General features: G+C 44.4%; 1 protein-coding gene across 2 annotated transcripts in view; it reads right to left on the bottom strand.

The window, feature by feature from the left end:
• ATP10A (ATPase phospholipid transporting 10A (putative)) overlaps positions 1-9,835 on the bottom strand; it is a 157,240-nt gene extending 147,405 nt beyond the window's left edge. The window contains exon 1 of one of the 2 annotated variants that reach the window (XM_075916477.2): positions 8,779-9,835. In XM_075916477.2, coding sequence (XP_075772592.2) covers positions 8,779-9,224 — 446 coding nt within the window. In that variant the 5' untranslated portion in view covers positions 9,225-9,835. The remainder of the gene's footprint in view (positions 1-8,778) is intronic. The other variant, XM_006116091.5, reaches the window with a different exon arrangement.
• Between the last annotated feature and the right edge of the window lie 6,597 nt (positions 9,836-16,432).

Below are 16,432 nucleotides of genomic sequence, written 5' to 3'. Positions count from 1 at the left end.
ATTAATGAATCAACCTTTGTGCATGTGGAAGATAGGTAATAGTATAAGGAAAAGAGTTAAAGACCAAATAACCCATTAATTCAGGAAAGAGTTATTCTATATGAAAATACATAAAATATGAATGCAGTGTAGATATCCAGTTCCAGAAAAAAAAAAAAGAGGTCACAATGCTTTAAGTTGTGCAAATGTCATTCAGATGCTAAAAATAAAGGATACCTTTTTTCCTGATATGATGTGTAAGCTCAAGCTTTTATTTTACAGATTTGCAAGACTATAAAAAAGAGGAAGGCAGAAGAAAAAATAAAGCTGACAACGTTGGCAGCCAATACATCTGGAATCAAAGGCAAAAGCAAGATCCTGATGAAATACAGCAAATAACTGAGTCCTAAAATTAGGACTAAATTTGTGACAATGAGGGTAATTACCTATTAGCAAAGCCCTGCATGGATATGAACTTTGTATTCGCATCTGATCTGCAATCCACAAACATAGCAGTGGTTATCATGGCATCATTTAAAAAGTCAAAGTCAAATCCTATTGAGGAAAATAGAAAGGAGTACAGGCAGTCCCCGGGTTATATACAAGATAGGGACTGTAGGTTTGTTCTTAAGTTGAATCTGTATGTAAGTCGGAACTGGCGTCCAGATTGAGCCGCTGCTGAAACTGACCACCAGTTCTGACTTACATACAGAATCAACTTAAGAACCCCAAGCTTCCCCAAGTCAGCTTCTGCTGAAACTGATCAGCAGCTGATTCCAGGAACCCCGGGGCAGAGCAACTCTGCCTCGGGCTTCCTGTAGTCAGCGCTGGTCAGTTTCAGCAGCGGCTAAATCAGGACGCCTGGGGCAGAGCAGCTGGGGTGCTGCTGGGTTGCTCCAGTAGCGCCGCTCCTCGGCACTACTGGACCAACCCAGCAGCACCCCATCTGCTCTGCCCCAGGCGTCCTGATTCAGCCGCTGCTGAAACTGACCAGCAGCGGCTGAATCAGGACCAGAGCAGCTGGGGTGCTGCTGGGTTGGACCAGTAGCGCCCAGAGCGGCGCTGCGGGATCAACCGGCAGCACCCCAGCTGCTCTGCCACAGGCGTCCGGAGAAAAGCCTAGTCTGCTGGGGGGGGGGGGTACTAGCTGCCCCCCCCCCCCCCACCTCAGCAGACCAGGAAGACACGGGCGGCGGACCAAGACGCACCACGGTCCCGCCGCCTGGGTCCTCCGCAGCTTTGCTCCCCGTCTCCCTGGTCTGCTAGAGACCAGCAGACCAGGGAGACGGGGAGCAAAGGCTCTGAGGACGCCGGCAGCGGGACAGCCGCGGGGCGTCTGGGCTGTCCCGCTGCCGGCTTCCCCCGCGGCTTTGCAAATGTGAAATTGCAGAATTATTAACTGTGGTTTGTAACCTATCATTTAAATTATATTCTGTACATAACAACTGGAAGATAGGTAATGTGACGCCAATATTTAAAAAGGGCTCTAGAGGTAATGTTGGCAATTACAGACCGGTGAGTCTAAATCCAGTACCGGGTAAATTGGTTGAAACCATAGTAAAGAATAAAATTGTCAGACACATAGATAAACATAATTTGTTAGGAAAAAGTCAGCATGGTGTCGGTAAAGGGGAATCATGCCTAACTAGAGTTCTTTAAGGAGTTCAACAAATATATGGACAAGGGGGATATACTGTACTTAGATTTCCAGAAAACGTTTCACAAGGTCTCTCACCAAAGGTTCTTAAGTAAAGTAAGTTGACATGGGATAAGAGGGAAGGTCCTCTCATGGATTGATAACTGGATAAAGACAGAAACAAAAGGTAGACATAAATGGTAAGTTTTCCGTATGGAGAGAGGTAACTAGTGGTGTCCCTGGACGGTTCATACTGGGACCAGTCCTATTTAACCTATTTATAAATGATCTTTAGAAAGGGTAAATATATTTGCAGATGATACTGAACTGCTCAAGATAGTTAAGAGCAAAGTAGAAAGTGAAGGGCTTCAAAAATATCTCACTAAACTAAGTGATTGGACAACAAAATGTCAAATGAAATTGAATGTTGATAAATGTAAAGTAATGCACTTTGGAAAAATAATCCCAGTTATACATACAAATGATGGGGACTAATTTAACTATAATTACTCAAGTGAGAGATCTTGGAGTCATTGTGGATAGTTCTCTGAAAACATCCACTCAATATGCAGCAACAGTCAAAAAAGCAAACTGAATGTTAGGAATCATTAAAAAAGGATAGAGAATAAGACAGAGAATATCTTATTGCCTCTATATAAATTCATGGTATGCCCACATCTTGAATACCATACACAGATGTGCTTACCTCATCTCAAAAAAGACATCTTGGCATTGGAAAAGGTTCAGAAAAGGGCAACAAACATAATTAGGGGTTTGGAACGGGCTCCCCATGAAGAGAGATTAAAAAGACTGGGATTTTTCAGTTTGGAAAAGAGAAGATTAAGAGGGGGATATGATAGAGGTCTATAAAATCATGATTGGTGTGAAAAAAGTGAATAAGAAAAAGCTATTTACTTGTTCCCAAAATATAAGAACTAGGGGTTACCAAATGAAATTAACAGGTAGCCAGTTTAAAATAAACTAAAAGCAGTTTTTCATCACACAGCACACTGTTAACCTGTGGAACTCCTTGCCAGATGATGTTGTGAAGACCAGGACCTTTACAGGGTTCAAAAAAGAACTAGATAAATTCAAGGAGGTTAGGTCCATCAATGGCTATTAGCCAGGATGGGTAGAAATGGTGTCCCTAGCCTCTGTTTGTCAGAGGATGGAAATGGATGACAGGAGAGGCATCACAAAATGATTACCTGTTCTGTTCACTCTCTCTGGGGGCGTCTGGCATTGGCCACTGTTGAAAGACAGGATACTAGGCTAAATGGACCTTTGTTCTGATCCAGTATGGCTGTTTTTATGTTCTTGTCCATGAATATAAAGTTGATACCTGCAGATTTATTTATTTTAGAATGGGGATTCATAACTCTAGTGTCAATTTTAGTGTGGAAAACTGGCTTCATAAGTAAGACAGACAGGGTTTGTCTTTTGTTTTTTTGAGGGGGAGGATTGGTTTTAAGTCACCTTAATTTGTCTGTGGGAAAGTTTCTGAACCTTCAAAGATGACAGTGGATGAAAAGAAAGATCCTTCGAAGGACAATAAAGATATCACAGTCAACTTTCATAGTCAAATTGCTGAAGATAGGTGATTAAAGAGGCTTTTTACTATTTGGTTCTTGTTTGCACTCACAAAAAGCTGCATTTTGAGTCTTAACTATGCCAGTATAGATGTACCAATGAGAACCTTCCCGAACTATGGTCTACAGTGCTCTTGCTGGTAGTCTACAAAGAGACAGGCCTGCTAGAGAACGTGGTCACATGGGACTGGGTCTCCTTTCCGAACCGCATTGAATATTTTCCAAGCATTAGTTTTCCACATAAAGAACTGTTTTAAAATGTTATTTGATCAGCACTGGGAGAGAATATGATCTACACAATCATGGATGGACTCACATCAATCTCTTGCTGAGCTTGTGGCCTACATTATGAATCTGAGAACCCCCCCAACCTTGTTGCTGGAGTTTGTTGCAAATCTGGACCATGGTTCTGAGAGGTTTTAGTTCTCATGGTCCTGCCTTCCAGCAGAGGACTGATACATGGCTCCTATTAGCTGGAATGTTAGAGCTATCCAGGTGTCTGAGGGTGGTCTGTAAAGCAGACCCAGGTTTTTGGCTATAGTAAGTCCATCAGTGCATCACGACCATGGTGTGGGACAAAGGAGCTAATGACAGTCTTCATGAAGAGAACTGCTAGCAGAAGTCTGTGAAATCAGGACTGAAGTCTATGGCTCCCTTTGAAAAGTCAAGGGCTCTTAACCCAGGTTGCTACCAACCATGGAAATAAATGTCCTACAGCAATTGTTATAAAAAGAAACGAGGCAGACATGTTAGCTTGGATTTCCGAACTTACATTTCAGGCACTTTCTAGTCTTAGGCCTACCATCCTGAGCCTCTATGTTCTAATGATGATGTACCATCCACAGACCAACCCAGAAATAGTAGGGTTTGTTGACAGGCCCATTCTGTTAGCATCTCACCACTTTTAAAAACTTTGACAGGTCAATTAAAATTAGACTTCACCTGGAGCTTATTTAAAAAAAAAATTTATGGCCTAGTTCTTGCTTCTACCTCCTGACTGGGGAGACAGGCTGAAAGCATTACTTCAGCAGCAGAACTTGATGACACTGAAGCTTTGCTTTAGTTACACTCATTGGTGGCCAGCCACCAGCATAGCTGCACAATTGCAAACTTCAAGCATAGAAACTCAAAACAGTCATAATCCATGATGTACAATACAGAAGGTAACTCCTGCAGCCTACAGTAATGGTAAAATTACATGAGCGCACATCAGGGTTTATAGCAGTTGGGCCTGTTTACAATAGGAGTTGAAGGGTGAGTCTACACAGCAGGGCTTAACTCAATTGCATAGTTTATTTCAAAATAGCTTATTTCAAAATTGGGAGCATCTACACAGCACTTATTTCGAAACAGAGCACTCTGAGTGCCCTTACTCCTCATACGAGAGTTACAGGAGTTGGAGTAAGAAGCCCTTCAGCTTGACAGTATTTCAACATTATTTCAAAATAACTGCTTGCTGTGTAGATACGGACTAAGTTATTTCAAAATAACACTGTGCAGACATACCCGAAATGGGGAGTAATATCAGGTAACATCAAGAGTAATGCTCTCCTAGCCAGCTGAAAAAGGATTTGACTCCAATCACACAATCCTACTCTCTTTTTCTCTGCAATCAATGTCTAATGTAAAGAGCTCCCTGCAGAGAAAAGGGAATAATCCTTACAGGGCCAGCCCACAACATTTTGGCACCTGAGCTGAGGCGAGGAGCTCAAATGATGCCCCCATGCTGCTTCGCTGCACCAGCAGCAAACACAATTTTCTACACTCTGGGTCCTAGTTGCACTCTCCAAGCCCAGTCTGGCACCTAAGGCGGCCGCCTCAGTTTGCCTCATGGTAAGGCCAGCCCTGAATCCTTAGTTTCCTTTTGAGTCAGACACAGGAACACTTTACTTATAGAAGGATGCAGAGAAGTGGTTTCAGCCCCCAGATGTATGTCTTGGGATCCCAAGAGATGTAACTTGCTTTGCACCTGTTCCTCACATTATGCGTGGGTCTTTACAAGGCTACCCTGTGTTTCTTCTGTAGGGCTGAAAACTTGTTCATTAGAGGAACATATTTCAGAAACACCATGAAACAAGTTTCTCATGATCTCTTTTTTCCTTCCCTTGGATTTTACTGAGGGAGGAGAAGCCTGATTTTCTGAGGTAATAAGCACCCACAGTTCCCATTACAATCAGTAGGAGCTGAACATGATCAACACCATGGGGGGGGGGGGGCGGGGAAAACAGGTCAGAAGTTTTCATTTGGTAAATCTGAATTTCCATGTCCAAAAAAGAAACGGTATCAGTGTCACCTTCTGAACGGTAAACGGGAAAGCTTTCACTTTGCGGCAATATTTTTTCTGGGCCTAAAACACATTGGATCAGGAACTAAAACTAAATTCTTTAGTTTTTAACATGAAGTTCCATGAAAAATGCTAACTCTGTTTCAGCAACATGAAATCACTTACAAAATATAATTCCATACAGGATGAGTGCCAATGTTATTCCTATTAATTTTCATTATGTATAGCGTGTGAATGCACATCATACTTTGCAAGAACACATTAAAAACAAGAACCCAGCCTAGAAGACCTTTTAGGACATGTGCCCCCAGGCCACACGTGGTGTTGTCAAATATTTAAAAACAGCAGCAATGTGTGCATCTTGGAATCAGTCTGAGAAAATATTTCAGTGTTCAGTTTTTTCTATTGCTGCAGGGCATTAGAACAGAGAAAACAAAGAGTCACCTCTGTCCAAGAAGTTGATCATAAAAAACAAAACCAGAGGACTTCCCTAAAAGATTGTGATATTTCAAATCCAAATTATTAAACATAATAAATAATATTGTCACCTGAAACCCCAGAAATACCTCCCACTAGATCATAGGGACAGAGCAGAATGAAAGAAGAGTTCACCACAGATTCAGGTTTGAAGACAAATTATCCTCTGCAGCTTGGATTTTAATGCAGGGCTTTGCACCTAGTCTCAGATTAAACCAACCCAGGGAAAAAAAAAATCTTTGGATGCATTTTATTTTATTCATCTGTTAAATCAATTAGCAGAAAAATACAAAACACACTACAGAGGCTAGCTTCTGCATCCCAATAATTTTTTGATGGGGGACAACTCCAAGAATTTGGTAAGTGGTCAAGGGCTGCACTCGTCTATGATTTTAATGGAGGAGGTATGGGGTCTGTGATGGAGGTTGCATGCAGGAGCGGGTGTGGGCTCTGGGAGGGAGTTTGGGTGAATGAGAAGGTTGTGACCTGGGGCAGCAGATTGGGGTGCAGGAAGTCGTGCACGGTCTGGGAGGGCATATGGATTCTGAAGCAGGTGCAGGGGGGTAGAGTTGTTAACTGAGGCAGGAGTTGCTGAGGATTGGAATTGTGTCCTGGGGCAAGGAGTTGAAGTGTAGGAGGGGGTGGGATTCAAGCTGCAAGCTCTGGCCAGGAGGCACTTACTTTAGGCAATTGCCAACCAACAGCCCAGAGGAACCCTAGGGCAGACTCCCTACCTACAGTGTCCCAACATGCTGTTCAAAGTGGCTGGATGCAGGGGGACATGTGCATCATACATCCATTAGAAGGGGCACTCCGCGCTCTGCCTATGCAACACGCGTGACCCAGGTAGCTCCCCTGGGCCAATGGGAGCTGAAAGATTGTGCCGGAGGCAGCACACCAAACCCACCCCACAGGGGTGCATGTCGCACAGAGATGAACATGGCTCCCACAGCCAGCTGCTTTGAGTAGAGTGGTGGGGCACAGCAGAAAGGGAACACGGCAGACACTGCCCTAGGCTCCCGCTTGGCTGTGGGATGGTGGCAGACTAGATCAGGCTAATGAGCCCTATTTTGCCCTTCCTAGACTAGACTGTTTCTACTCTATTCGTATTCACAAATGGATAGATTTTGCCACCCTTACTCACACTGAGCTTTCCTTTGCTCCAGGAATGGCCCTGCTGAAGAAAGTGGAAGTGCTAGGAATAAGCACATGGGTTGCGCCACATGAGTTGGAGTATCGATATTTGGTCCTAAATAAATATTTTCTTCTTGGTTTAGTTATTACAGTTTTAGCCAACTGAAATAAAAATCTTTTACGGCCTTTCCCACACAAACAAGGAGGGGAAAAATGAGGTTGAGATTTCTCTGTGTGACATGAGACTGGGAAACAGAAAGAGAATCTGATGAAGACTAAAAATAAAGCCTGCTGTGAATGTCTCTGACTTGGTCTGTTCTGACTTGTAATGAGAGTTGCAATGTGCTAGAATGCCTCTCTCGGTTAGGACCTCTCCACCCATTCCAGCAAGAGACAACATAAACTCCTTAACAGGGGTTCCACATTCCTGCTTCACTTAATCAGCAAAAGCAGTACTCTCAAAACATGTGCATAAGATACCTGCTCTCCCACAACTTCCCCAAAAAATCTTAGCTTCAGGTATGAATTGCGTGAATAATGGGTGATGTTTTTCAAAATGAGTTGCTATAAAACTCTATACCACCCTGCCTACTCTCCTATAGACCTGGCCTAAGTGCTGGATCTTCAGTTGGTGTAAGTCAGTATAACTACTGATTTCAAAAGGTGCCTTGCTAATTTACACCAGCTGAGGATCTACTCCTAAAATATAGCTCCAATCACATGTAAAAATTAATTCCAAAGAGAGAAGAAACAAATGAAGGGAAAACTCTGTTCTCAGCACAGGGAGGTAGCAAATTCATAGTGGATGATGACACTTGAGATGATAAATTACTGGCTTTAAAAAGGAAAATAGCGAATGATGTCCCCATCTCACATTCTTTAGAAAAGCAAACACAGCAGAACCCCACTAATTCACACTTCACTAGCCCACACAGCCCATAATTCAAACAGAGAAACTATATCCTATGCTCAGCAATAGCACATTGCTAGAGTTTGGTTTCATGTTACTGATGCTAAGTTACTGTTAGCAAATACAGTGCAGTAGAATTGATTGCTTACACCATGGAGTATTCTCACAAATACTTATACATCAAACACCACTTATCTAGTAAGTGAATGAAATTCATTTTGTGACGCTGCGCGCACACACATTTTGCTTATTCATTAACTGTCACCAGTCCATAATTCTCTGCGGGATTCCCAGTCATCAGAATGAATTAGAATTTCTCGATTTGCAAGTACAGCGTATCCCAAATGCTTCAGGAATGTCAAAACTTAAAGGTACAATGACAACAAACTGGGTGGGTGGGATAAAAGCCTAAGATGTGGGTGCCAGTGTTTTCCTTATGCTGAGTTTAATTTTGTAAATGGAAACACTTACATGGAAGCTCATTCCTCAGGGCTCATTATGCTTCACATTACTGTAGCCACCAAGAGCCCTAATTATTGGCTGGGCCCCACTGTGCTAGGCACTGTACAGTACTGTCCTCTAGAATGTCTCCCACGTTTCATAGCAGCAAGCATGTGAGGGAAGGGACAAACCTCTGTTTGGTTGTATCAACCCCTCAATATGTCCCAGCCCTTCTTATGCATCCCCATTCCAATCTTGCCACAATACTCCCATCCGATCTCTGCCAATCTCCCGCCCAGCTCCCCCTGAACACAGCTTGCTCCCTCACCTGCAGTATACCAGACACTCCATGTGGTTAATTTCATTGTCTGAGCTGTAGCGGCTATAATCCTCCCACAGGTCCTTGATGGCAGTGACAGCCAGGATGAAGAGCACAGGGGCCAGGGCCAGCTCGGGCTGGAAGGCGTTCACCGCTGGCACGAAGTTGAGCAGAGCAATGAAGACGAAGTAGACATTAGCCAGGCGATGAAATTGCTCGAAGAGGTTCTTGGGCAGGAAGGACAGAGCTGTGTACTTGGTAGTCTTGAGGCGATTATTAGCCAGGGGGCTCCTTTTGGGCTTCTCCGCCTCAGGCCCAGGTAGCAGCAAGTTGGAGCGCACAGTCCGTGTCTTGCTTTCCTTCTTCCTCCTCCTCCGCCGCCTCTTCTTCCATTCCTTCTCCTCTTCTTTCTGCAGCTGGGGCACATCCCCATCTGCAGCAGTGTCCTGTGCCATCTCCCCTGTCCTCCTTCCCAAACACACAAACACAGCACAAACTTGAGCTGCTCCGCAACAGAGGCACTGAGCAAAGACTGGCTGCCCCTCCCTGCTCTGCACTAAGTTATCATCCTCAGGGCTTACTCACTCTGCACTTTCCTTTTCCCCTCAGACAGGGCAGGAGGTTTTACTTCAACTCTCCGTTTTGTTTGGCCTCTGCCTCTCTTCCTCCTCCCCCCACCCCCAGTGTTTGGGAGGAGAGAGCTCTTCCCCTCCCACTCTCTCGCCCTCCCTGGCCCAGCCTCTTCTACTTGGAAGGCTAAGCTCGCTCGTGCTCCCCTGGCAAGGGCTAGTGGAACCGAGGAGTGTCCCGTTGTCTGTCTCCGCAAGAGAGACACACACAGTAACCCTTGTCCTGTACGTCATTTCTCACCAACCACACTCCTCTTTCCGCTCCTGAGGGGCTCGCAGAACGGCTGCGGCAGGAGCAGCAGCAGCACTTTAGTAGTAAAAACCCCAGAGCGGGGTAGGCACAAGCTGGGGAGGGAGGCGGGAGACCGAAGCACTGTTTAAGAGTGGGAGGAGGAAGGCAGAACAGCAGCCAGCTCGGGGATCAGGAGGAGGAGGAGGAGAACTTTTGACTCCCCAGAGTTAGTAAATTAAAGTGTGACCCTGGTGTGCGCCGGGTCTTTGGCATTGCTGGAAGCTGCTCCTTCATTCCATCCTCCTGGACCCTGGACTTACACGCCCAACCAAAGGCGGGCGCCCCCTGCTTTCCACAAACACTGCGGAGGTAAACCCAAAGGTTGCAGTTTGTGCTGCCTTTGATCTGCCATTACACATAACAAGGGGGAGGGTGTGGTTTCTCTTTTCTCCCTCTTCCATTTGAAAGTTAAGTTTCGTGCTGCATCCTGCCAAGGCTCTCCAGAGTGCGACACAAATCTACCTTTAAGAGTCCTTGTCAAGGAAGACTTTATATAGTGATTCATTTAAAAATATCACAGTTTTTGATAGTGTTCTTTAAATAAAGCGGCATCACACACATTTTAACATGGAAAAAGCAACCTATTTCCCCCTAACTTTGTTCTCAAGCAGCTGAATCATATTTGCTCCAAAAATAATTGAGTCTCAGGCAGACAGACACCTGGCACGGAAAAGCTCAGTTTCAATGGTTAAATTTGGGGAACCTTATGAGTAACTGAAAATAGGGGTTTAGAGGAGCAGCTGGATAACCTCAACTAGACTGACTACCACCTCACCTGTAATATGTTATTTAATTTCACAAGGATTTTTCAGTTCCCCTGCAGTGACTTTTCCAGCTGCACAGGGTGAGTGGGCAGTGCACTCTCTGCACTGATCTGGTCTCTACCTTTTAAAAAGGCAACTATTAAAAACTCAAACTTTGGGAAAACACAACCAGAGTGATACAGGCACTTGCAAATGAACAGTTAATGTGCAGGCCTGTATGTGGGGAAGGGTGCAAATACACTGCCCCCCCCATAGTTCCTCTAAGTCAGTGGGAGGGGGCTCTGCGACCACCTTCCTGGTGGTCCGTGACTTGAGCTCAGCTCCCCTCTTTTTCCCCCACAGCAGGGAGCCCATGCTTGTGCTGCTGCCTCGCCCTCCCACCTCCTCTCTCCCCCCCCCAGTTGGAATGTCAGCACCAGCTTCCTATTGCAGGGGAGGAGGGAGAGAGCAAGCCTCACTGTGTGATCTGGCTTATGGGGAAGAAGTGCTCTCCCTCTCCCAGCTGGGGGAAGGGGAGGAGGAGTGCTTCTTCCCCGCTAGCCATACACATAGCTCAGTACTTTCTCTCTTCCCTCCTCTTCACCCCCAGTAGGAAGCTGGTGCTAATGCTCCAATGGAATCCATCCAATGGGAGCAGTGGGAGGCGGTACCTCGGACTGACGGGGTGCAAAGGCAAGTAAGTGCCCCCCACTATCTCATGCCTAGACCCCCACACCTCAAGCCACTTCCTGCATCCTCTCCTGCTCCTGTACCCTTCCCCCCCCTGGCCAGACACTCTACCCCCAGCGTGCTCCTGCACCCACTCTTATTCCTGCACCCTTCCTCCTGGCCACACACTGCACCTTGCCTTGCTCTTGCCCCTTCCACTTAGCCAGACTCCCTACCTCCCATCCAGACCTCACATTTTCACTCCTCTCTTGTACCCCACCTCCCACACAAATGCTGCACCTCCATTCATCTCACTGGCAACCCTTTCCTGCACAATGAACCTCCCATTTTTGTCCCAACCCTAGAGGCTAGGAGGTACACAAAATCCACTAACCTTGGAACCCCAGAAGAATAAATCTGGCCTATGGGAAGCCTTGAACCTCAGTCCTCTCTGTGCCTTCCCTGGTGGGGCTGGAGCACCAGAGGAGTAAAATATGTCAGTTGGGGGCCATATCAGTGAGATTGGGGGGGGGGGAGGTTGGAGGTAGGTTGGGGTTTTTTTTGTGCTTCTCACTTGTGTGGTCCCCAGCTGATTTTTCTGTGGGTCAGTGGCTCCCCTACCCAAAAAAGGTTCCCTCAGGCCTGCCATAAATAAAGAAAACATCGGAACCTTTTGTGTTGGACATACATTAATATTTTACCTTATTTAAAATGAAGTTTGATAACCTAACATGAGAAAGTTAAAGTGTTTAGTTGGTTCAATAATTTAAATTAATATTTCCTTTCTTACTGGTTAAATCAAACCATTCTTCCTAGCTGCAGCACTACGGCCTGGGTGTAATTATATAATTAACAGTGAGTTTTCATTAGCAACTGGTGGCCCACGAAAAGGTTTGCATAGAGCCAGGTGGGCCATGAGCCAAAAAGTTTGAGAACCACTGTGTTAGGGGGATGGAAGAGCTCTGTGTTGCAGGTGGGCGGGGCTGGTGGCAGCGCAGCAGGTCTGGGGGAATGGTACCCTCACCCTCGAGAAGTCCCACCCACTCTGGCCTGGTGCTGGCCTCATGGAGCATGTAGAATAGCAGCAGGCAGAGGCAGCTGAGGGAGCAGAGGGGCACGACGGCTGTGCCACCATGATCCCAGAAGGTGATTTCTATAAAACCTTTATTACTGTATAAATGTTTAGTATTTTATAAGAAAATCATTTTACCAATCACTGTTTCCACTCAAATTTTTCATTAACTTTTCTTATGAACACTCATTTCGTGATCATTTTGAACTTTATATTTAAAAAAATTACGTTCCACTTTTACAAAAAAGCACCCCCCACAGAAATTCCTGCATACTAGCCTGATGTAAGTAGGTATATTTAGCCCACAGATATGAGCCTGAAGGGCAACACAACTATGCAAATATCCAAAGAGAAATAATATCAGTGGAATGAAAACTATTCACACCAGAGAAATGCATTAAGCACAAGACATTGCAGCGATCAAGTAAAACACCTTACACGTAAGGATCTCACAAGCACAAAGCTGCACATGCCTCCCTTCCTACTCTTTGCAGTGCACGTATGCTTGCCTGTCTTTTCACCATCAGACAGAACAGAAAATCAGGCATGTACAGATGGGAAAACTGAGGTGCACCGCAGACCCAGGAACCAAGTCCACATTTCATGCCTTATGCCGTAAACCACAATACTGTCCTTCCTCTTATCTTCATTTTCTCCATTTGGGAAGTGGTAATAATCATACAAATGTCTTGGAGGGCTGTGTTTTAGATGATGTTTATGAAACATTTCCAACATACAAAGCACTATACAAGCCCTAATTAATGCCAGTCTCTTCTGAACAAAGCTAAATAGTAAAATAGCATGCCTTGCAAAGTTAGAGTATGAACTCTAGCTTTGTGTGAGTGTGGAGATGGGTGCAATTATGCTAACCCAAATAAAAGCAGATGTGCAGATTAGTAAACTCGTACATCTGAATTTCTAAGAATGGCTTTGGCACAACACTTTGATGCTGTAACACTTTCATTAAGAATGAGGTTGTGAAATACACAGGCTAAACAGTGCCTTTCCACAGTATTGCCAACTTTTGGGCTGTGTCTAGACTGCATCACTTTTCCGTAAAAGGGATGTAAATTAGATGTATCGCAATTGCAAATGAAGTGGGGATTTAAATTCCCCCCGCTTCATTAGCATAAAAATGGTTGCCACTTTTTTCCGGCTTGGAGCTTTGCCGGAAAAAAGCGCCAGTCTAGACGCGGATCTTTCGGAAAAGAAAGCCTTTTCCGAAAGATCCCTTATCCCTCTTAAAATGAGGGATCTTTCAAAAGAGCTCACCAGATTGGATACTGAGCTCCTTAGAAAAACCTACCCAGTGTCACAATGGGAGCTGCTATGTCCTAGGATGAAGGCTATTCTGGGCTCACAGAAGTCAATGTCAAAACTCCCAATCACTTCAAAAGTATTCCCTGTAAGCTGTGCTTGGGCAGCCACTCCGGAGCAATTCAGATGCCACCCAAATAATTAGCAGAGTGTCCTTGGCTAGCTTTTTGTTTCTACGGCTGGTGCACATTCACACATGTCTTGGTGCACATAACATTATTCCACATATGGATGGAAGAGATTAGAGGGAACATTTGTTAGGATTTCACTCCCGTGCCTAAGTGAGAGTGGAACTCTTCTGAAAATCTGGCTCCAATTGGTGGTGCTGAGAATTCAGAAGTCCAGCCTTGACCTCTTTTGAAAAATCAGGCTTCACCTTTTTATTTGTTTAAAGCTAGCTGACATCCTGGAGCACAAAGAAACCATAAAAAGAAGATGTACTGATTTGCTGCTGCTAACCAGGTCAGTCTGAGCCCTGATGCCATGCATCAGTCTTTCTTTCTTTCTTTCTTTGCATTGTGTATGTTTGATGAAGAGTGACAAAAAGTAAGTTCTGTACTAGGTATGGAATAGAACCAGCAACTGCTATTCAATTACAAAACAGAACACAAGCCAAGAAAAATCAAAAGCTGGCATCATTCATACCCATGCCTCTTGGAAAAACTAGTGTATGGCAGTTAAAGATGGAGACCTTGATTGTGGGAGGAAATGAACACTCATCTCCCAAGCACATTGGGTAGAATTTTCAGAGCAGCATTACTAATCTCAAGCATTCAATAATCATGAGTCTCTCACGGCTCCTAATCATGAGACAGGATGAAACATCATGAGGGCTTCTTTTTGTAAAGGTGTGTGTGAGGGTGGGGGATCTTTTTATTGGCTTTCTGGTTTTCATCCTTTAGGATTCTTTTGAGCATTCCTCCACAAACATCAGGGCAGAAACTTACTTCTGTTTAAAAGACAAAGAAATCAAAAAAGTAAAAGCAAAAGCTGAAAGTCTCATGTAATCACATGACTCCAAGAGCTGGAACTTGATTTTAAAACGCTCAAAATGTTATGAGACTCAATGGCTACATCTAGACTGGCATGATTTTCCAGAAATGCTTTTAACAGAAAAGTTTTCCGTTAAAAGCATTTGCGGAAAAAAGCATCTAGATTGGCACGGACGCTTTTCTGCAAAAACACTTTTTGCAGAAAAGCGTCCGTGCCAATCTAGATGCATTTTTCTGCAAAAAAGCCCCGATTGCCATTTTCACGATCGGGGCTTTTTTGTGGAAAACAAATATGAGCTGTCTACACTGGTCCTTTTGCGCAAAAGTTTTGCGCAAAAGGACTTTTGCCTGAATGGGAGCACCATAGTATTTCCGCAAGAAGCACTGATTTCTTTCAAAAAAGTCAGTGCTTTTGTGGAAATTCAAGCGACCAGTGTAGACAGCTGGCAAGTTTTTCTGGAAAAGTGGCTGATTTTCCAGAAAAACTAGCCAGTCTAGACATAGCCAATGTGAGCACTGTAAAGAAGTTACATACAGATTTTGTATTACTTGATTTGCGACTGTTTTAATGTCTTCTGTCAGGCACACACAAAATAAATGGCCAGTTTTGAACAGCTTTTTGTAGTTAAATGAATGGGAAGGGTTGCAGGATTGGGTTTTTAAAACTCTCATGATCTTACCCCTCTGAGTTACTCAGCTGTGTTGCCACTGAACTGCTCTTACACAAGCAAGACTAACTTGGGGGTTTCTTTTGAAATTTTTTCAACTGTTCACCATTATGTCTTCTCATTCAGTCATATCAGAGATCCCCAAGTGCCAGAAATCATGGATATTTATTTAAATAACCATGACTGATAGAAACAAGAGTTCAGCCTGATTTTAAAGTGTCTTGAAGAAGTGGGTTGTGCCCATTAAAGCTCATGATTCCAGCTACGTGTTTTGTTAGTCTTTAAGGTGCTGCTAGACTATTCATTGTTTTTTAAGTTTTTCCAGTTAGGCTTTGTCTACACTGCAAATTTTTGTGGCAGAAAATATGCTAATGAGGGACTCATTTGCATGAGTCATGATATCATTAGTGTATTTTCTGCTGTTTCTTTTTGTGCAAAGGGTTTTTACGTAAAAAGCAGTGTAGCCGCTTCCATTTTGCACAAAAACCCCATTTTGTGCAAGATCCTTATGTCTCTCTGGGACACTACACTCGCAGTGTAGACAAAGCCTCACAGACTAACTTGGCTACCCCTCTGAAGCTTTTGAAAACCCATGTTACCAGTAATTGCTGGTGACTCAATGGCTAAACTTTACTGCAATACTGCCAGCCACAAAAGTTTAAAAAAAATGAGTCAACCTGGCCACCAAACCAAGTGGCTGGCCTAAAATCATGCAAAGGTTTCAGCAGAATAAATACTGGAACCATGTGTGTACAATATGGGCACTACAGTGGGCCAGCTACAATGCTGCAGCCAAAGTGCAGACCTCTCTTACTGAGATGCAAAGGGTTTTTCCCACCATTGTAATAATCCACCTCTCAGAGCAGCAGTAGCTAAGTTGATGGAAGAATTGTTCCATTGATCAAGAGGCATCTATACTGTGGGTATTAGGTTGGCAAGGCTTTCACATGCTTAGGTGCCATAGCTATGATAACCTAACTTTTAAGTATAGACCAGAGACTTTTGACCTAACATCTGTTTTTTATCTCACCCATCCACAAGTCTTCATGACCCGTGGCAACTACAGGTCAAAATATATACAAAGTACTCACACAAAAATGGAGGTTCCCTGGCTCCCCTGTGCACCGCTCCCTGCTATTGGCCAGATTTCCTGGTGGCCCTTTTCCCTTTCCCTTCTCCCGCTGTCCAAAGCCCTTCTTGTCCTCCCCACCCTCCACATACATGCTCTGCCCACACTGCCCAGCCCCTCCCATGTTGTAGGATCAGGTTTATATTTCAATT

This window comes from Pelodiscus sinensis, chromosome 1 (assembly GCF_052426305.1).
Source record: "Pelodiscus sinensis isolate ZL-2025 chromosome 1, ASM5242630v1, whole genome shotgun sequence".
NCBI lineage: Eukaryota > Metazoa > Chordata > Testudines > Trionychidae > Pelodiscus > Pelodiscus sinensis.
Note: the sequence above shows the minus strand (reverse complement) of the source record. Positions and strands in the feature narration are given on the sequence as shown.